General features: G+C 35.8%; 1 protein-coding gene across 3 annotated transcripts; it reads right to left on the bottom strand.

Annotated features, from left to right (window-relative positions):
- Window positions 1–947: 947 nt before the first annotated feature.
- Window positions 948–18,783, bottom strand: LOC114152272 (probable phosphatase phospho1). Of its 3 annotated transcripts, none has more exons than XM_028030098.1 (2): window positions 18,709–18,783; window positions 948–6,563 (listed from the first exon to the last, which is right to left on the bottom strand). In XM_028030098.1, the coding sequence occupies exon 2, from the start codon at window positions 6,545–6,547 to the stop codon at window positions 5,783–5,785; it is 765 nt and encodes a 254-aa protein (XP_027885899.1). In that variant the 5' UTR covers window positions 6,548–6,563; window positions 18,709–18,783; the 3' UTR covers window positions 948–5,782. The 3 variants fall into 3 exon arrangements, with proteins under 3 accessions (XP_027885899.1, XP_027885901.1, XP_027885900.1); XM_028030100.1 differs by lacking the exon at window positions 18,709–18,783 and adding an exon at window positions 17,542–17,607; XM_028030099.1 differs by lacking the exon at window positions 18,709–18,783 and adding an exon at window positions 12,521–12,662.
- Window positions 18,784–22,742: the final 3,959 nt, after the last annotated feature.

Here is a 22,742-nt window from a genome sequence, read left to right as displayed (position 1 = left end):
CTATCTAGACATATGCACATTTTGTGCAGTTTTTTAAAATTATTCAACTCAGTTGCACATTTTTACTAATCTGAGTATGCTATTTATAATGACTATACTGTATTATTTTCCTTATGTTGTAAATTTGCCGTTAGTGTACTACAACTGTACTTTATAATTCCTCAGCTACACTATGTGTATAACATACCTGCTATAATTAGCGTTATTTGTAATTAGCTTACATCATACCGGTATTATTATGACTATTTATATTAACCTTACAGGAGTAGCAAGCTAAAAAAAATACATTTGATTTAAAATGCAGAGGAGTATTTAAATGTGCCATATCATTTAAACTACACACACCATCCCCACCTTGAAACATTTTTTCTTTCTTTTTTTCAGTTTTTTTATTTAATGGTTTGTTTGTTTTTTTCATTTATCTTATCGTTTGAATGTCACTTCAATTTAACTTTAACTGGCTGCTGGTACAAAAAACCCTCCCCACTCTAACCTTAACAGCCCTGGTGTTTCCTGTGAGCAGAAATGTTCTTTCTTTAATTTTTTAACATAAATTTGAAGCATGTGTACTTGCCTTGTGTCCCCAATACTCAGAGAAATCTTTCAATAAAAATGTTTTAATAGAAAGTATACATTTCAAATGAGTAAGCAGAAGAAAAAGTAACAAGTAATCATATCCTGAAGTTTTAACTGTAGGTTAACTGGGTAAAAATACTGGTAATTAAACACAATATCTATTTAGTAACTTTTGCAAAGATTGCTCAAGAAATTAAAATTTTTAGATTTTATAATGTGCCATTATTATGGAGGCTTTTAAATTAAGAGATTTGGTTCTTGTTTCAGCTCTTTCTTCTTTAAATCACAATGAAATGAAAGAATTTCACAAATATTTGAACCATATTGCAGTTCTGTTCATCTCAGTTACAAAACACACAGAAGAAACAGCGTCTGATAATGAATGGCTTTATCTTCCTGTTACAATGATGCATTTACACATTGTATTACCGCCCTAGATTAAACGTGCAGCAGACAGCAAGCAGCACAATACGAAAAGGGTAGCACACCATCGGAACAGAGTGAAAACAACATATTTTATTTAGCGTGTCACTAAAACATTGCTGCACTGGACTCGATATGCTACCCTGAAAGTGTCGGGTGTCAAGTTTTTCTCCTGATTATTTCTTTGCACATCAACTACATACAACTTAATTATTGCACAAAAGCTACAGGGAGCAGCTAAATTACTCTAAGCTGGTGAATTCTTAGGAATCGTAGCATCACACAAAGGTAAACTCGGATCTTAGGAGCATTCGTAAGATTTGATCACAAAGAATTTCAGGATTGTTTTGTAGCTGTGATGATTTAGTCTTTATTTTATTAGTCACCAACACTTTTCAATAATTAGATTTGCTATTGTGAGAATCCAAAAAAAAAACATTTTTATATATGAAACACATAGTTGAAACCAGCTCTTTTCATACACTATAAAAACAATCTGTTTTCTGACTATATTTTCTGACTGACATTAAATGAAACGATTTCTATAGGATTATTTAAAAATGGGTTGAATTTGCTAAATGCCAGAATAATGAGAATTTTATAACTTGTTCAAAGCCAAACATGTCTTAATATTTGGCAGTCCACGATATAATGCTACCATCTCCAAACTTTCTCATTTTTCCTCTAAATGTAGCATAAAATTGTCCAAACTGAATTTTTTCATGCTCCTTTTGATGTAATGGCTTCTTCTTCTTCTTCACTGAGCGGCCATTTAGTCAGTACAGAACTCGTTTCACAGTTAATAATCACAGCCAAGATCTACTAAAGGTCATGTGAGGTCACACATTTTCTCTGTGACATAAAACCTGACCGGAAACATGGGTTGACATTTCCACCAACCTGTTTCTGTAAACTATTGCTTTGTTTCGTTTTTTTGTAAAATTTAAAATTTAGCAAAAATAAATTGAATCTGAATTTCCCCTGTTGTTTTTTTCCTTGCATATCATTGTTTAAACAGTTAAAAATAGTGCTTTCCTTTCAGGCATCTGGAGAAGTATGAACCAAACTAGTTAAAGTTCAAATCTGTTTTCTTGATTTTATTTTTATTTTGGGGGAAATTTTCCCATGATGTCACAGCAGTTTAAACGCATAGTTTCTTACAGAGTGTCGACAGCTGACTTTAATGAAAAATATAAATAAAATAAATTTATTTTCTCATTAATTTGGCATTTTGCAAATAGAAATTGTTTCGGTAATCCCGAATGAAAATAAATGTGTAAAAAATGTTTTATAATTTTTACACTGCATGTAAAAATCTGTTTTCAACTCTGTTATTATTATCATCTTTGCTTATTTTCTGTCTCTTCTCCCTGAGAAACTGAACACATTAAAGGACATTTCTAATACCTTTTTTAAGGCTACAAACCAATCAGGCATAACATTATGACTACCGATCAGCAAAATATCACTCAATACACTTGAGCTGGGATATTTGAATCCTCTCATTTAGATCAATGTTGATCTGTAGGAATCAGTTTCGATCAGTAAAGACCATTTATTGATCATAATGTTGTGGCTGATCAGTGATAATATTTTCATAGTTTAATAGTTTTTTTCAAATGAATCAGCACACAAATATTCCACTGCATGGCGTCAAATGACAGTGGTATGATATGGAAAGTAATAAGTTAACATCAACCAACCATCCTGTTATTTATTCAATCTAAAACCTGATGGGATTTGAAAGAACCAACCTTCTGCAATACTGTTTTAAATGAGGGAAAAATTATGTTAAAAAGGCCTCCTTTTGTCTGATTTCAAACATATTAAAAAACTAAAAACAGATCTATTCTATTAGTATTTTTAATTGATTTTCTTGTTAATCAAGGAGATTGATTGGGTTATTTATTGAGAAAATGAAACAAATATTGTAAAAAAAACAAACAAACAAAAAAAAAACACTCTAACACTATTCATATCAAAAGTTTTTGGCACCCCTGTTAGAGATGTGTAAAAAGGCTATGAATGTGTTTTAAGGAAATTTTAGTTTTTAAACAAAATCCCGAGTGCAATGATACTCATTTCAGTTCACTCCACAGTTTTTAAATGTTATTTTTTTAGGACTTAGGTCTGAATTCCTATGATTACCATTTAAAAGGCTCATTTTGTGTCTGGTGAAACATGTACATTGATCTGATTTCTAATTAAAAATGTAAATTAGATTCTAAAACACGCATTTTGTCATGCACTCTAATAAGGTAGCCTTTGTGTTTAGGTGAGAAACAGGCCCACAGCATGATTATTCTCCACCTTACTCAACATCAGATCCAAAAAGACAGAAGGTGAAATTGTTTAATGGTTGCCATAGAGACCTGGCGACTCAATGACGACATCCTTGGGTATAGTTTTTTTTTAAATTTATTTTTTTACTTTAAGCTATGGAGATTTTTTTCCCACACCAGACCCATCTGGGAGGTTTTTCCCCCTCAAACAGCTTGAGAAAAAGGCCCATTTATTTATCTTTAAATTTGTGGGACAGAAACTGAATTTTCCCATCCAGTGGTTGAGATTTGATGACGTCAAGAAGCCACTCTTTACAGTTTTCTAAACAGCAGGACATTTTGTTCTTCCTTTGCCTTCCTCCTTCCTGCATGTTGTGCCAAGACTCCTCATCTGGCGCTGATGCCGTCGGCTTGTTTTCAGTCCCTTCGCCTCCCCAGCTTTGCATTTAAATTCATACTGTTGGTCATGTGTGTAATTTTCTATTTAAGATCATGTGTATTTGCTGCTATTGTTGTTTTTTTCTTGTGTATTGAATGAGATTAGTTTAACTCTAATACTTGCTTTACCAGTTTCCAACAATATCCAGAAAGGAAGTCTACTCTTTTTCTGACAAGAGTGTCAAAATAAGATGAACTCATGATTCGCTGGCATAATAAAAGACGCTCATCACCTAATGACATGCTGAGAGACAGAGATTAGTGATAAAGTTAGAGACAACCCTGTTCTATAATTTGTTATTAATGGTTGCCATAGAGACAATCATCTTTTCCATTTTGAAAGATACAAATTATATTGCGGCTATATTCTTGTGATTTAAAAAAAACTTCTTGCACAGAACATATGATGGGAATAAAAGCCTCTTTTTGAAAATATTTTATGTCATTTGTAATTTGTTTTACAGAAAAAAAGAGATTTTATGAGCTTTTATTTTTAAGCAATAGTTGCCTTTCCCTACTTAAAATGAAAGTTTTTTTATTTAAAAGTTTCAGTGTGATATTGTGCCTCTCTTACAATAGATTAATTCAATCTCAGGATTTTTTTAAATAAAAATTTGAATTATTATTTAAATATATGTTTAAAAAATAATTTAACCTTATTGTTTACTTTAAAAATAAAAAAGGATTTTTTAAATCCCTACAGGGGTTCCAATAATTGTGTAGGCTTTATATCAGGGGTCTCAAACTCCAGTCCTGGAGGGTCACAGTCCTGCAACATTTAGATGTGCCTCTGCTTCACCACACCTGGATAGAATAAATAGGTCATTAGCAAGGTTCTGGAGAACTTATCTACACAAGCAGGAGGCAATTAAGCTATTTCATTCCAGTGTTTTGTACCTGTGGCACATCTAAAAACTGTAGGACAGCGGCCCTCCAGGACTGGAGTTTGAGACCCCTGCTTTATATAATACCAGGAAATAGACCAATATATCTAAACTTTGTACTTTGCCCTATATTGCTTCATGGGGAGGAAATAGAGGGAGTGAATTTCTTCAGCGTTCCTGTTGTGTTTCACGCTGGTGTAGATTACTGCTGCAAAAATCAATCCCCAGATTAAGTTTCTGGTACCGCGCCTGAGTATCTGCAACGTTATCCCTGCTGTGTCCCTGCCTGATGAAACCGCCAGTCTTTTGTCCCTCGCTACATCCGACGTGTGTAACTATTGTCAAACCTTCAACAAAGCGTTGAAGCTGGATAAACCTCACCTGCTGTCGGAAATTCAATATTTTTCATAAAAAACTGCTTTTACTCTTGAGGTTATTAAAGCTGCAGTATGTAACCTTTACAAAAATATGTTTTTTCCATATTTATTAAAGCTGTCACCACATCGTGATGAGACTGATAATCCTCCCTGAGCTGCTATTGCGGTCTGCAAAAACAATCAATCAGAGCCAGGAGGCGGGTCCTAGCGCTGTCAATCAATCTCATGTAGGCTGCTCAACATGCTAATGGTGGAAGTCACCATTTATCTGTCATTGGTGGCTATGCTGACTAGCTTTAGCATTGGTGGAAAGTTATATTAACCACCCATAGCTTAGCAAAGAGAAAGCACTTTCTTATCACAAGAGTGATTGACAGCGCTAAGAGCCTCCTCCAATTTCTGATTGGTTGTTTCTTACTTCTGTAGTTAGTACAGGGAGAAGGCAAAAGAGCTAGATTTTTCACTTGTCTATATTATATTATATTGTCCCGACATGATAATTTTAACAAATATGTAGAAAACAAATTTCTTTCCTAAATGTTACACACTGTAGCTTTAAATCGGGAGCTTTACATTCTGTTCAAAAGCACATCTGGTTTCCCTTTATTCTAAAATTTTTTAAAAGTACTTTCAAAAGCTAAAACAAAAGGTAAAAAGTGAATTTTTTGATTACTGATCATGTGAATTTTAAATACCAAGAAACTTTCTGTTGATTTCATCTAAATTTGCTGCAAATTGCAAATGTTTTCTCACCTTTCCTGTTTTCCCTAACACTTAAAAAGAAGAAAAACCCCAGAGAAAGTCATCTCTCCTTCATTATGTTTCCTAGGTAGTCCTCTATATCCGCCCCGGTGACCCAGGGAACTACGTTTGCTTTTATCTTGGTGGACTCTGACTGCTGCATCTCCATCATCAGCGTATGCATGGGGTAGTCCCTCCTGGCGAAGGCGGTATCCTGGGGTCCCAGAGCCCGAGTGGGGCACACGTCGTTGGACCCGTCGCCGACATAAAACACCCTCTGGAAGCCGACGCCGCCTCGCTCCTTCTCCCGGACCGCCACGTACTCGTGAAGGATTGCCTGCTTGCACATGTTGTCAGGGCAACGCGGGCAGGAGTGCGAGTGGAACGGGTGGAGCACGAGTCGGCCGCTGTCGTCAAAGTGGGAGGGGTTCGTGAAGACCCTCCGGAAAAGGTGACCCAGCCTGTTGTGCTCCAGCCACGTCTCAATGAATATGGTGTTGGCGTCGGAGACCACCACCAGCTCAAAGTCCTGCTGGTGGCTCTGCAGGAAGCGGAAGAGGTCCAGCATGCCCGGATTGGGCGGGATCTTCTGCACCGCTGACAGCAGGGCGTCCTTGGTAACGCCCTGATCTGCCAAGTAGGCCGTTATCTTTCCTGAGAACTCATGGTAGTGCCCCTCCCGGTAGCTGTCTAGGAGCCAACTGGGAAGCTGCTGGTTTGGCAAGAGATTCACCACAGTGTTGTCGCTGTTCTCGCTGATGATCGTCTCATCGAAGTCGAAGAACATCAGAAAGCGAGAGTTGTTCGTTGTTGATGAAGATGACATCTTTGGTGGTCCTTCCCTGGGAAACAAAGATAGTTTGCTTTTGTTTCTTGTTATGTCTTTACTAATGACACAAAATGCAAACCAGCCTTTTGAATCACACTCTACCAAAAATACTAAATAATTAGGCCACAAACTGCATGGGATGTTTTCTACTGGGTATTTATTCATTAGAAATGTTCATTCCATTTTTTTTAACAAAATCAATCTTAATTAAATTAGTCAGCTTAATTCTGGCGCTCCTTTCAGAATAGGGCCTCTGTCACTTTAAATCCACAAATTTCCGCGCCCCGACTCGTTTACCCTCACAAGTGAAAATGGCTGCAAACACATGCGCAATTATACAACCTTCCATCTTTGAAAAGGCTTAATGGAGCCTCTTGTACCACCAACAAGAATGCAGCAAGTGGTTTCTGAACGGTAAGTCAACAACAACAACACAGTTGTCTTTTCCATTATGGAGTGCATAAAGCGGTAAAACCAACTGACCAGACGTTCTGGAACTCTCTGCTGAGGTTGCTAGGTAACGGGGCAGGGCTTGGCTGGGGTTGCTAGGTAACGACGCAGTGCCCATCCAATGTGACAAGAATTGGTACGTTTTTGAAACGGCTCAAAAAACATTAACTAATTGCCAAAAAACAGCTGTTATTTTTATTTTAAGCACCTGGGATGTTTTCAGAAGCAGTAAAATTAAAACGTGCAAAATAAACAGTTGATTCGTGACTTTTCAAGGCTAGCGATGTGTTTTTCCCCCACACATGGGCAGGTTGGTTTGGAAAGTTTTTTTTTCCCCGCTGGAGACATGAACTCATAAATTTAAAATTGCTGGGCGTGCCATGGTGGCGTAGTGGTTAGCGCGACCCGCATTTGGAGGCCTTGAGTCCTCGACGCGGCTGTCGCGGGTTCGACTCCCGGACCCGACGACATTTGCCGCATGTCTTCCCCGTTTCCTGTCAGCCTACTATCATATAAGGGACACTAGAGCCCACAAAAGACCCCCTGGAGGGGTAAAAAAAAAAATTTAAATTGCTTTTGTAATTCCTATCTTTGTCTGATACCAAAAATTGTTTAATTCAAAACATTTGTCACTAAAATCTCTAGAGAATTTCCACATGAGGAATAAAGTCAAATTGTGAAACGTCTACACAAACTTTATCTTTGTTGTGTCTTTATCCATGTTTCTGTGTAAAAGAAATACAACTGCTTCATTTTATTTTAAACTACAACGTAGTTTGATTCTGTATTCAGGACACAAAGGTGTGAGACCTGTAAGATCCTCACACCTTTGTGTAAGTGAGGTCTTGTTAATGTATTTAATGTATTTTATTGCACAAACATGAGTGCAGGCCAGAACTCTTATCTGATATTGTAAAACATCTGCTCTTTATTGTGTTTATCCTGTCAAATATCAATGAATTACAATGTCCTGTTGCTGTGTGTAAAACCATGTAACTTTTAGGATAATGTCTGTGACAGAGATGATTTAATCTCTCCTGTGTGTGGCGCTATGCCCTTATTAAGCAGCACGGATGGCAGGAAGGATAAAAAGAACAAAAAGACGAAAGAAAGGAGGAAGGGACACATAGAAGTATGTCAGCAAGGGAAGAAAAATACAAAGAAGAAACAATATTAAGGACACAGAACAAAAGAGAGGACAGCAAAATGTTATAAGGATAAAATAAAAAGGGATGACAAATATTGTAGGGGAGAGAAATGAGTGGAGGACAAACAAGACATAGGCATTTATTGCATCACTTATCATGAAAAATTTCTTATAATACAAATACTGCTTTATTGTTTTCTCTATAAATTTCAGTTAACGGCAAATAAAAACAGACTAAAATGGTATTTTTACTATTTCTTCCACAAAAACATCAATAAATATTCAAAAACATGATTAAATGTTGTGTCTTTAACTAAGAGGCATCCTGCGGAAGCTAATTTTCCAAATGGGAACGTCACAGAGATACAGTTCCTTAAAAAAGACGTGATAACTAGTTCTTATCGTCACTTTTGTCGTGATCACAATAGCATCGCAAAATATTGTGATAAAATTCCAAATCAGTATCGCGAGGAAGAAAGAAAGAAACAAATAAAAAGAAAAAGGAAAGAGAATGAAAAGAAAACAAAAACAAATTAAGAAAAAAGAAAAAGGTGGAAAAAGGAAAGAAAAAGAAACAAAGGAAGGAAAAAAATGAAAGGAAAGAAAAGTGAGAAAAAGAAAGAATCAAGGAATGAAAGAAAAAGTAAAACGAATATAGAAAGGAAAGAAAGAAGAAAATACAACACAGCATGAAGGAATGACATGAGAAAGAAAGTGATGGATGGATAGAGGGAGGAAAGAAAAAAGGAATTACACTTTTAATTTAAGTTTTAAATGAAGGTCCTGTTCATTTCTACAGTCGCAGAAAAGGCCCACTCTTTCCACCACAGATATTTCTACATTTCATTTCAGGCAACCGCTGAATAATGATTGCATTCCCCTGTAATGAGATGGATTTGAGCAATTACTTCCTCTGCTTTGACACGTCAAAAATGCCTGGAAAAATACCACAAACTACAAGAGTTTACAAAACAAACAAATGTAATGCTTTAACTTAATATGCATTTTATTTGTTTTCAAAAAACAAAAATCGGGTTGCAAAGTCAACTTTAATAGCATCAACCTGTCAGACGTGTAGAAGCAAGAAATCATTTAAATGGAACCAGTTTGACAGCATTAAATGTTCTCAAGAATTAATAATGTGTCCTAAAGAAAACATGAGAAGCAGAGGAATTATGTTAGAGAAAACTTAAAAACACATTTCCTGTAGTGTCCATCTTTCTAAACTAACTACAAAAGTTCATCAATAACTTCAGAAAACAACAAATTGCTTAATTTACTCTGTTAAAGCTCACTATTCACCAATAAAAGAGACAAAAAAATTTAATAAAAATCACATCCATTGGGGAGAGCTGAGGCTGAAAGCCCTGCTGATCACAAAGAACACAAAGTACCGTCTCAAATTTCCCCCAGAAAACCCAGACATCTTCAGGATGTCTTAGACGTTTTGGAAAATATTTTGTGGACTGAAGAGACTTTTTTAAATGGTATAAAACTGGAAATAACATCGTACCGACAGTCAAACACGGTGGTGTTAGTGTGATCACACCAGCAAATCTGCCTCTGAATGCTAAATTTAAAAAAAAAAAATCTAAAATAAATAAATAAATAAAAGGACATTTCAAAGTGGCCTACTCAAAGCCCAAATTTACTGTATATCCAATTAGGATGGCCAATACAACCTCCAATGTAGCAGAACTGAAACAATTCTGAAAAAAAAAATTAAACTTGCTCCAAGACTTATCCCCAGTTATCAGAAACAGTCTCAGTGATAGTTACTTTTTGATCCTACTTCATGTTGTCAGACAGGTCCAACAGATCCAGCATTAATCAGGTTTGCAACTAATCAAACTGATCTTGTGTGGTTAATCACAGTTAAACATTGTGTTCTTTTTACTTCGCAGCGCTGTCATGATCAATTTTGCTAGTAATTATTACAATAAATCATAATATTTTTATTTTGAGACCATTTATATGTAATATATTGATAATGACATAACAACGCAAGTTTGCGTTTTCAAAGACCAATAAACTATTGGAGAACATTTAACACTGGGGGATATTTTAAATATTCAAAAGAAACCTTTTTTGAAGGACAATTTTGTAATTCATAACCCATTTTATTTGTTGTTTCTGTTGTTTTGTTTATTTATTTTGGATATTTAAAATGTCTTCCAGTTCCAGTGTTAAATGTTCATTAGAATTTAAAGTTTATTAATCTGTGAGAATGTGTTCTCTCTTAATTATATCACTTCCATTAAATTACTTGAAAATGGTCTCAAAATGACAATATTATCATTTATCGCAATAACTACAAGGACAATTTGTTGTCCAGAAAAATTTGCTATTGTTGCCGGTCTGTGGTTTCATCCAGAAGACGTTACTGTGAAATATCGTCTAATTTAGCTGTTAGCATGTCATGACAACCACAGTCTTCAGTCAGAGGCTGCCTCAGACTCAGTGTAAGACTGACTGCTACTGTAAACCAACAAATCTTGGAAGACACTTGGATGATAAAGTATTTTTGAACTGAGTTTTGACTTCTTTAAATCATACCGGCTTAAAAATGTTCTAGAGTACCAAAGTTAAGCAAGCAGATTTATAATAATAGAATTATAAATCTGTAGACTTCTGCACTGCAACCACTGAACATCCAACCGCTGAACATCCAACAGGTATGGCTGTTGGGTTTATTGAACAATAAACTGGACTGATAACATAAAGCAGTTGAAGGCCGGAGCAGGTTGTAGCTACTGGCTCAGGTCAAGTCTTGGAGTCCAGGGGCCGCGCCTGAGGCCCTTCAATGACTCTGTTGTGGCATCAGCCATCTTTTCTAGCGTGGTCTGCTGGGGGCAGGAAGAGACTGAACAGGTGGATCCGGATGGCCAGCTCTGTTCTGGAATTCCATCTGGACCCAGCGGAGGTGGTGCGTGAAAGAAACATGGCCGCTAAGCCGTCACATATATTGATATTTTTGTATTTGTATTGTGTTTTCTCTACACTGTAATGTTATTTTTTATTTGCGTTACTCTTGTTCTGTCAGCTTTGACAGCTTATATTATCTTGTCTGTTAGATGAGAGGTGTCCAAACTGTGGCCCGAGACCCATTTGTGACCACTGGATTCATTTGGTGTGGTCCTTGACTGCAACTCAAGAATAGCACAAATGTGGCCCTCTGACAGTTTCTGCAACTTTTTTAGGATGATGTTTTCCTTAGCAGGTTCACATCTTCTTAAACTGAAAAGGATAACTAAAACATAATTTTTTACGTTAGCCTTTTTTCCCCCCATTTTATTTTTATCTTATAAGTCATGTTACAAATATCTCAAACACAGACTTGGGCACACCCATCTGTTATATTTAGATAAACACAGCAAAGTTTGGAAAAGTCTTATCTTCTTTCCTGGGAATAAACTATAAACTGGAAAGTAATAAGCCCAGAAAGTTAAACAATTATAAACCTCAAGGGAAACGTAAAATATTACATGTTTTACGTATTGTTGTGTAAAGAATTTGCAATAATATTTGGGGGGTTTTAATTGTGGAGGGTGGAAAATACAATTTTGGCCCCTGAATATTTTCAGCTTGGGGATTTTGGCCCTTTGATCTCATTTACTTTAATTCACTTTAATCTGATGTTCTTAAAGCAACCAGCAACCCATTTTGGCTTCTGCAGTAAAAGTTTCTCATCATGGAGGAGGCCAAATCCCTTCAGGATAGCAATGTTACATCAGCTGATTGAATAACTGACCCTCCACATCTTCTCACAGTGGGGGTCAAAGTTCAGCCTTTTTCTATAATTTGCACCGAAAACTCAAATAATACCTGATAAGCGAAACAATAACTGATAAGAAACATGGACTTCAGACCACTTTGGAGATTGGGTTTTTAACAATTTCAAAAGTGAGAGCCTAGTTTATATCAGTCTAATCAGTTATATCATTGATTAGATTGCCTTCACATAAAGGAAATTAGCTCCGCACCAAATGATCAAACTGATCAAAGTCACACACACACACACACACACACACACACGCACCCCCCCCCCCCCCCCCCACACACACACACACACGATGCATGCAGCTCGCCAGCGCGGTGTAATTACATCAGAGCTGCTCACTAACCCAGAATGCCGGGTAATCTGCAACAAGATGTGCCAACTGCTGCGGCTCCATTATTAACGCAACCAATTCAAACTCTCCAACTAAGCCGGCTAAATTTAAACCACAGCGCTATTCCTGAATAACAGACTGAAAGTCAACTGCGCTGCTCCGCCAGGAGTCATGTCACTCCCGTTACAGTGGGCATTTCCGAGTGATACACAATTAAAATACTGTTTTTAAAAAATAATAAATCACAGAAATTGGACGTACCGGTGAATTTGGTGGTGAATAGCAGGTTTAGCAGCCGGGCTCCCGCAACTGCATCCCGGTGACGCGGCGAGATTTTTTTTTAAAAAAGGAGACTCCCGCAGCACAGGAGGAGGATTTACCTATTTAAAGCTGCCGGTATCAAGTAAGATGGCGTGAATGCTACTTCCGGTGGTGGTTTCAAAAATAAAAGCAACTCTGTGCTCGTTTTGCTCAGAACCTAGCTTCTTTTTTTTAATCAAAATACACGAATTAATTGACATTACTTGAACAGCTGGAAAAACCCGTCAAAGAGGAAGTATTATAAAACCATACAATGTGTTTTATTTAAACAATTAAATGTTTTAATTTGTAGTATTGTATAGCCAGTGTTGCTTCATCCGGTATAAGTTTAGACATTTCAAATTCCTTCACAGGGTACACCGTGTACAGATAGGAGTTATTGCAAATGTTACACAAATATATATTTCTGTTGTAGGGGAACGACCCACAATGACATTCTCAAGGTTTAAGAACGTAAAAGTTGTAATCACTGCATCATAATATTTATTTAAATATATAAATATAAATAATCAGTTTGCTTTTACTTCAACAGAAAAGCAACAGTTATTCACTGAATGAATCAGCATATTAAATATTTTTTAAAGAAATGTTATTTTAATGATTTCTATAACATTAGTTTTTCTAGTGTATCACTTTATTGATTTTTAATTATTAGAGTGATATAGACTTATGCAAAACACTTGCTAAATTTCATGGTTTTCAAGTGATCTATTTTACGGTTTATAAAATATAATTCACATAAACATAAAAAAATTTTCTTGCTGTTTTAAAACTCTCTTAAATATTGATTTTTTTACAGTAGGAGTTGGTTTGCAGTTGTGTACGCACTGCAAAAACTGAAATCTATGTAAGATTAAATAGAGGGGATTGAGGGGATTTACGTTTGATTCCTTTCTGGCAAATTATTTTTTCTCACTAAGCGTGTCTATGTTAGAATATTTTTTTTATTTTAAGTGTTTTTGTATTTAATTATCACAGTAATATATTAAAGCTTGATATTAAGAAAATATTATGAGTAAATGTATAGAAACTACAATATCAATAGCTACCCAGCAAATGTCAAGTCTAGAACTTATTTTTCAAAGTAAAAAATTCTTATTTCAAGCACAAAAAAAGAAAAAATAACTTATTTAACTGCATCTCTTCAGATAATTAACATAGACATTATCCAGATGGAATCCCTTGTGTTATTTTCAATGAAACATCAGAAAACATGATCTTATACACTTGTACAGTTGACAGAGTGTACTGTAAATTGACATTTAATATTTAAACAGTAGACATGTAACTCTTATAGCAATTTCAGAGACAAAAATAGTTCATTATTACACATCCAGATAACTCCTGGTATGTTTCCATCTACTATGGACCTTAATTAATTTAATCTTCCATGGTCAGATGACTAAATCAAAAGTCAATAAATCTATAAAATCTGGGTAATGAACCATGCATTATTTTTCCACTCCATTGCTTATTCATTTAATTTTATTTTTATTTATTTATTTATTTTAGGTTTGCAACACAGTTTTGCTCAATATGTGCATTTTAAATATACAATTGAATTACAATAAAGTCTGTCTATTTCTATGTCTTGCCCTGACTTTTGAAGGAATACATCATGGGAGTTTTAAATGCTAGTTTTCTAACTTCTCGCAGCTTGTGGCTGTGCTGCAGTCCCAGCATAGCTTTCTTTTCTGCTTCCATTCGTTTTCAAGCTGCTTATGCAAAAGTTTGCAGAGAGATATTAGATACACCCTTCAATCAAAATTTAAGACAGGTTATGAATATGAATATGAAAATAGGGGGAAGGAGAAAAGGGGGATTAGGGAGGGTTTATATGTTAATGAATTTCACACCTCTGACAGCGATGTCATGAGATAGAGCAGATGTTAATGACTTATTGTAATTGTTTATCACTGCTCTGTACTGTTCTTGGTGAGTCTGAAAGACACCCCCTACTGTTCTTTAGCAGGATGAACAATCTGCTTCCTATCCCCCCATTCTTTGTACAGTCATGGCCAAATGTTTTGAGAATGATTCAAATGTTAATATTTACAAAGTCTACTGCCTCAGTTTTTATAACGGCAATTTGCATATACTCCAGAATGTTGTAAAGAGTGATCAGCGTAACAGCAATTTTTTGCAAAGTCAATATTTGCCTAGAAAATGAACTTTATCCCCCAAAACACATTTCAACTTCATTGCAGCCCTGCCTTAAAAGGACCAGCTAACATCGTTTCAGTGATTGCTCCATTAACACAGGTGTGGGTGGTGATGAGGACAGGGCTGGAGATCAATCTGTCATGATTAAGTAAGAATGACACCACTGGACACTTTAAAAAGAGGCTGGTGCTTGGCATCATTGTTTCTCTTCTGTGAACCATGGTTATCTCGAAAGAAACACGTGCAGTCATCATTGCACTGCACAAAAATGGCCTAACAGGAAAGAAAATCGCAGCTAGAAAGATTGCACCTCAGTCAACAATCTATCGCATCATCAAGAACTTCAAGGAGAGAGGTTCCATTGTTGCCAAAAAGACTCCAGGGCGCCCAAGAAAGACCAGCAAGCGCCAGGACCGTCTCTTAAAAGTGTTTCAGCTGCGGGATCGGGCTACCAGCAGTGCAGAGCTTGCTCAGGAATGGCAGCAGGCAGGTGTGAGTGGATCTGCACGCACTGTGAGGCGGAGACTCTTGGAGCAAGGCCTGGTCTCAAGGAGGGCAGCAAAGAAGCCACTTCTCTCCAGGAAAAACATCAGGGACAGACTGATATTCTGCAAAAGGTACAGGGAGTGGACTGCTGAGGACTGGGGTAAAGTCATTTTCTCTGATGAATCCCCTTTCCGATTGTTTGGGACATCTGGAAAACAGCTTGTTCGGAGAAGACGAGGTGAGCGCTACCACCAGTCTTGTCTCATGCCAACTGTAAAGCATCCTGAAACCATTCATGTGTGGGGTTGCTTCTCAGCCAAGGGAGTCGGCTCTCTCACAGTCTTACCTAAAAACACAGCCATGAATAAAGAATGGTACCAGAATGTCCTCCGAGAGCAACTTCTCTCAACCGTCCAAGAGCAGTTTGGTGATGAACAATGCCTTTTCCAGCATGATGGAGCACCTTGCCATAAAGCAAAGGTGATATCTAACTAGCTCAGGGAACAAAACATAGAGATTTTGGGTCCATGGCCTGGAAACTCCCCTGATCTTAATCCCATTGAAAACTTGTGGTCAATCATCAAGAGACGGGTGGACAAACGAAAACCTAGGAATTCTGACAAAATGCAAGCATTGATTGTGCAAGAATGGACTGCTATCAGTCAGGATTTGGTCCAGAAATTGATTGAGAGCATGCCAGGGAGAATTGCAGAGGTCCTGAAGAAGAGGGGTCAACACTGCAAATATTGACTTGCTGCATTAACTCATTCTAACTGTCATTAAAAGCTTTTGTTGCTCATAATATGATTGCAATTGTGTTTCTGTATGTGATAACATCTGACATACACACATGAAAACCAGAGGGCAGCAGATCATGTGAAAATATAATATTTGTGTCATTCTCAATACTTTTGGCCATGACTGTACTTGGTCTAAAAGATGGCTGTGCTAGTGGTCTGAACGACTTGCTACCTTAGTTCCCTTTGTCTCTACTCAACCAGAAAGACTCCTTTCTCCTGCTCTTTAGTTGTCTACTCAGTCTGCGTCTTCTCCCCCCGCTCTGATTGTTTGTACTTGGTCTAAAAGATGGCTGCCCTAGTGGTCTGAACGACTTGCTACCTTAGTTCCCTTTGTCTGTACTCAACCAGAAAGACACCTATCTCCTGCTTTTTAGTGATGTAAAACGAGTTGCTACCTTAGCTCAGATTGTTTGTCCTCAGTCTGACAGACAATGTTTTAGTTGCAGAGTTAATTTAATCTTATATAAGGATTTTTTTAAAATTGTCCTTTCAGATTTAACTTTAAACTTTAAAATCAAACACAAGTATAACTTTATTTGTACCCTAAAATATAAAAGCAGAGTTAGTTCTCACAGTTTGTACTGGCAGTATGTATTAAAATATTTACTACAATTAGTATTATTTATTTAGATTTTATGTTTTGATGTGTGCGCTTGGATTTTTATAGATTTATTGAATGATGGCCTGTGTAAATATTTATCAAATTGAATGACCATTTGGGTTTTAGGTTTTTTTTTTGTTTTGATGTTTGTTGCACAAGTTTAAATACAGTATATGCTACATATCAACCAACAATTCAATCAGTGAATCTGTATTTTTTTCTTAAATACCCCCTGTTATGGAGACTTACTTACATCTTCTGACAACTAGCCCAACTTCTAATAACATTGGCTAAGTTTGCTATTGGTACACTTTACCTAAAAAAAAAAAGAAGAAGAAAAGAACATACTCACTACACAACTATGCTCCAAGAGTTGCTCACAACATGATGAATTGTTCTGTTACTTTTAAAATTATCTGCAGCTTTTGCTCCTTGGTCCTATTGATGCTGACTGTTCACTAATGTTCACTAACAAATACAACACACTTCTAGTTGCTCATAGGCGTTCCATTACTAAAGCTTATAAATGACCAATGCGAATCATCCGTATGCGCTGAAAAAGATCATCTCAGTCAGATTAAGTAAAAATATCATCAATCTCAAAGCAATCAAAAACATTAGCTTCTCTAATAGGTAATTTCTCCTTTTCAGGGACCCTAAGCTGTATGAATGGAATGATTGAAATATACTATGAAAATATTTAAATTGCAGAATCCTGATAACAAACTTCATCTGTGAACGGAATGATTAGATTGACTCTAGAAATAAAAGGATTGATAGTTAATTAGTAATCATACTATGGAAATGACTAGCAAGATCTGAACAAACAAGAAACTTGACTACCTCAAGGGATTTCTCACATCGGAGAATAAACTGTCTGACTTTCTTTAGCTGACTAAATTTAACCTTACCAAATTTTTGCGTGGGTCAGATGCCTTCAGCCATCTGCTAAACCTAGACTCCGGTCTTCCTCACCGTGAAACAAAACATTCTGCTTAAAAAGAGTTCCAGTGAAAGAGCAGGAGATAGGTGTCTTTCAGACTGAGTACAAGCAATTGGAGCTAAGGTGGCAAGTCGAATTATCCCACGGAAGAGCAGGAGATAGGTGTCTTTCTGGTTGAGTAGAGACAAAGGGAGCTAAGGTAGCAAGTCGTTCAGACCACTAGCACAGCCATTTTTTAGACCAAGTACAAACAATCAGAGCGGGGGAAGAGGACGCAGATTGTTCATCCTGCGAAAGAACAGCACAGAGCAGTGATAAAGAATTACAATAAGTCATTAAAGTCCACTCTATCTCATGACATCAATAGCTACGACCTGTCAGAGGTGTGAAATTCATTGACATATAAACATATAAACGCCCCTTCCTAGTACGATCCAGATGCAAAAAAAGGGTCTGAAATCGCCCTTTATTGAAGTTTCACAAATCAGATAAAGGTTTTACAAATCACAAACATGGTTTTACATATTGTATTAGTTGAGACTAATCTAGTTCGGGTTTGAAATGTCTAGGTATTGTAGTTTATTTTTATTTTTTAAACAAGAGTAGATTAAATATTCTGGAGGTGATGAAAAATTAGGTGGAATCGCGCTTTAGCCTTTTCCCGAATCGGAAGCTGGAATCTTCCGGTCACCTTCGTTTACTCCTCAGTGACCAAAGGATCACACGAGATTTCCGTCTGGACCGGAAGCTGAACCGCGACGATTACTCAAGATATGAACACATGCAGGAGTCAGATGTGAATGGAATCAGAAAAATTATGGATCTGCTCCTATAAAACACCCAAATCACGCGTGAACAACAAAAACACGCACGTCCTTAGTAAATAAAGCTCAAATAAAGACAGCGATCCAAGAGGAAAATAGTATTTTTACATTTAAAGCAGCCATCACGTTTGTTTGGACATGAGGACACCTGCTGGTGGCAGGAAGGTACAAGATGGATGTTTGCTTTTCTTATCATTATTATTTTTTACTTTTCATTTTGGATGTATTTATCAGAAAACTGTTAGATATTCAAGATTTATATTTAAACATACCGTAAATAAACTGCGTGGCTATGAGTTTTGAAAACCTACCTCACTTAGAGACAATCTTTACATTGTTTCGACAGAAGCGGCCACTCTTCGTTGCTATGGAAACTAAACGTGTTTATGTTTAACATTAACTTTGTTTATACGTAAGTTACGTATTTGAACAAAATGCCAGATTTTAGATCAACGTGTTGATTTCCATCTGCAGTTTGACAGACATTAAAAACGTCTAAATGTGCAGTTGCAATTATAAAATAAAAGTTTAAATATAAAAACATTAAAAGATAATTAAATAAGTAACATCGGAACCTCCTAAAATGCACTGTTTGTACATCCCAGAATATGTCCCTGGTGTCACAAAACCTGACTTTTATTCCTTGATATTGCTGTTTATTTTACAACCAACAGGTTATTTGTAAATGATTTACCTGCTCACGTCTAAACTACAATGATGTTTTCCTGATTAATGAGGTTCAGCGAAAGTTCAGCGCTGATATAGGATTGTTTGAAAAAGCCAGCGTCATATTTCTGGGCTCCATAAACTCCAAGCTGTGTAGAAATGCCTTTAAAGGCTTTTTATAACTGATGACTGTGATATGTCTCTCGCTTCAGTGGATTGTTTTTTTTAAGGAATGTAAATTATTTACATGAGCTTGACCCCAAGTCTTCTGATTAGTTTTATGGTGGTAGTCTCTAACATGTTTTAATGGGTCTAAATATTGTTTTAAATTTCCAGATACAGTCGCTTTTGCTCTAAAAAACACAATGGTTTATGGCTGACATGGTTGGAAATTAGGAATGTTTTTTCTTTTTCTTGGTGCACTAGTCGCTTCACAGAGTCGTTCAAATTATTCCAGATAACAGAAATTATGACACAGCCTTGGGAAATTTGGGTCATATTAATACTAACAAAGCTGCGTTGGGTTTTTTATTATCAGCCACCCATAATTACCGAAATTACAAGAAGTATGTGTCATGAATATATATAATACATGAGTTTCACTTTCTGAAATGAACCTTTTCACAACATTAAAATTATTATTACTTCTATTTTCTCTAACTTTTAAATAAAAGTGTGAAATAACCCATTTTACTCCAATTTGAATGAGAATAAAGTACAGTAAAGAGCAGGTAAGGCCTGCCTGTTTGAACTCCACACTATTATTTTGAACTTTCTGTTAAAGATCAACTTACTTTACCTTTCTCTCACAGAAATAGCAACATTATTTAACTGTTGGTCCTGCTAATACTCCAACTGGTGAAACATTTGTCATGTAGAAACAAAATGTCCACCCTAAAAATGATTAATGCTGTCGAGGATTTTTGATTTTTTATCCTTTTTGAACAAACCTGTAGTTCCTCCAGCTACCACCAGGGGGAGTTCATGCAACAGAAAGATTCTACTGTATTTAGAAAGTAAACAATGATTTATTTAAACAAATAATTACACAAATGCCCTGGATACAAACATCCCTACGCATTTGTGAGTCAATTTAGTCATTTACAGGGTGAAAAATTGAGAATCCGCTCATTTATTACAGTTTTTATGCCAGTAGTAAAACAGAGAATATTAAAAAACTTGTAATAACTCGGAGTTTGACAATAAAAGATCAAATCTCACGCAAGAAATAAATGAAATTATTGCAAATGTGTAATAAATGAAGCTACTTGCGAGTCACTGAAATATATATTTCAATATATTTGTTCATTTTCAACAAAGAAAATTGATTAATTTACAAAATAGAGGAGTTTGTCATCATACCGTAAGAAGTACAAAGAAGTATTAGGGATAAAAAATGTAAATAATAATAATATTATGAGAATAGTCGTCATAATAATATAAGAATAAGGTAATATTTCGAAAATAAAATCGTAGAGTCATAATATTACGAGAATAAAGTCTAATAAATACAAGGAGAAAGTTAAGTATGAGAAAGTAAAATAGCAATAAGGAGAATAAAGTCATAATACGAAAATAAAGTAATATTAGAATAAAGTCGAAATAATGAGGCAAAAAGTCGTATTACAAGAATAAAAAGTCATAATATTAAAACCTTATGCTCATATTATTTCAACTTTAATCTCGTAATTTTATCTGGCCTTAATTCTCTGTCTTAATGCCCAATTCTGAGTAATTTAAATCTAATTTTCTCTGCACAGTTATATAAATTATTTATAGATTTACTTATCTGCACGTGCATGCTTGTTATTTTATTTGTTTACTTATATACAGTCATATTTGAAATTCATCTCTCTCAAGTATAATTTTATGTGTATTTTTTCCCATTTATGGTTATATTTGTATTACTAATATTTAACACCTCGGATTGAGTAGCTTGTCAACTAATAAACAATTTCCTCTTGAGGAAATAAAATATTTATTATTCTGCTCTAAAAAAAAAAGGATTAATGATGAAGAAACAGAGGAATGTGCTCCGGTTCCAGTTGAGAATCCACACCAGGTTTTTGTTCCTACTGGGAGAAGCAACAGCTGGCCAAACTTAACAATTGTTAGTTGCCAAAATAACAAAATGTCACCAATGTAAACAACATAAAGCAGCATCTGTGGACCTTTGTTGTGAGTTGGCAGCAGCAGAAGATCAGATGAAGAGGAGAGAGACACAGAGCAGCTCTGAGCGGGTGGAGAGAGGAATGAGGGGCTGGGCCGGCCTGGATGGAGGAAGGAGACTCTTTGGACTGCAGCAGCAATGAATTACAGCCACAGCTGGACAAAACATCTGAGTTACGTCATGCAGCCGGAGAAACATGCACCAAATGTTAAATATTTGGAAGTAATCACTCACTCCTTGACTGAAACACCATAAGCATCACGTTATCCCCCCTTCCCCTCATTATCTACACACGGTTCATATAAGCAGGATAAGAATTAAAGTTAAAATAAAATAAAATAATACAAAACAAGCAGAAACTTTCATGCAGCTTGTTTTTCTGTCAGTTTCAGCTTCGGTTCAGGGAAGGAAGCCCAAGAGCGATTGTGGAGCAGGAAAGTCCCTCTAATTGTTATCCACAGGAGGGCTGTGGTGAAAACAGGCCTCCAATTTGGCACAAATAAGTGAGGAAAGTATATCAGCTGCAATAACACTTGGGCTGTCCTCGTGAAGCACGTTTTGAAGACAAAAGCTGCAGTCTAAGTGGAAAACAGGAAAAAAAAAAAAAAAGAAAAGAAAATGCCCTGACCTAAGTGAGTTTATTTTTTATGAGATTTATTAATTATCTGTTAGTGAGATTCATGTTTGTTAGTGCAAACATCAATGAAGCAAGAATATATAGATTTTTAATATGTAAACTTGTGAATTTTTCTTTCCAGAATATATAAATATCTGCTGAACAAGATTTAAATAAATGCTTTGGTTTGCTCAATGTTAAAATTAAACTTTTAAGTTAATTTGCTTTTAAAAAGTGATAAAAATAGTTTACTACCATCTGAGTAACAGAAAATGTTACTTTACCTCAGATAAAAATATGTAAAAAGATGCAAAGTAACCTTTACTTCAAGTATTTGTTAAATTGGGGAAAACAATGAATCATGTAATTGTCTATAAAAAAAGAAGAAAAAGACAAGAATGGTGATAAAGTCAGACTAACTGAAGCATTTGAACTTAAACTTTATTAACTTGATCAAAGTTTCTAGCATCTTGGGGAATAAACGACAAAACATAGAAGCCTAGTTCTCCCAGAAACTATTCAAAATGGAAAAGAGAGGAGAACATGTTCAATTAAGAGATTTTTTTGCAGTCAGTTGATGTTCTCCAAGTCCCAACTCATATCTTGTACAGTTTTTACATTATCCTACTCGGTTCTGCATTTCTCTTTTGATAATAGTAGAGTATTTTCCCTATGTTGTAACTTCGCCCTTACTTTACAGTCTCTTATTCTTCATGTTTTTTTTTAACCTATAGTGTGAATATGAATTTATGCTGTCGCACATGAATTTCCCTAAAATGAGACAATTAATCCAATATTGTTCCCTAAGTTGCAAAATAAAACTGAATTCAAGAAAAAAAAAGTAAAAACTATAATTAAAAAAAATATTACAGAACAGAATCACACAAGAACAG

The sequence above is a fragment of the Xiphophorus couchianus genome, chromosome 10 (assembly GCF_001444195.1).
Source record: "Xiphophorus couchianus chromosome 10, X_couchianus-1.0, whole genome shotgun sequence".
Classification (NCBI taxonomy): Eukaryota; Metazoa; Chordata; class Actinopteri; order Cyprinodontiformes; family Poeciliidae; genus Xiphophorus; species Xiphophorus couchianus.
The sequence above is the reverse complement of the archived record's forward strand: the minus strand, read 5'-3'. Positions and strand labels throughout refer to the sequence as shown.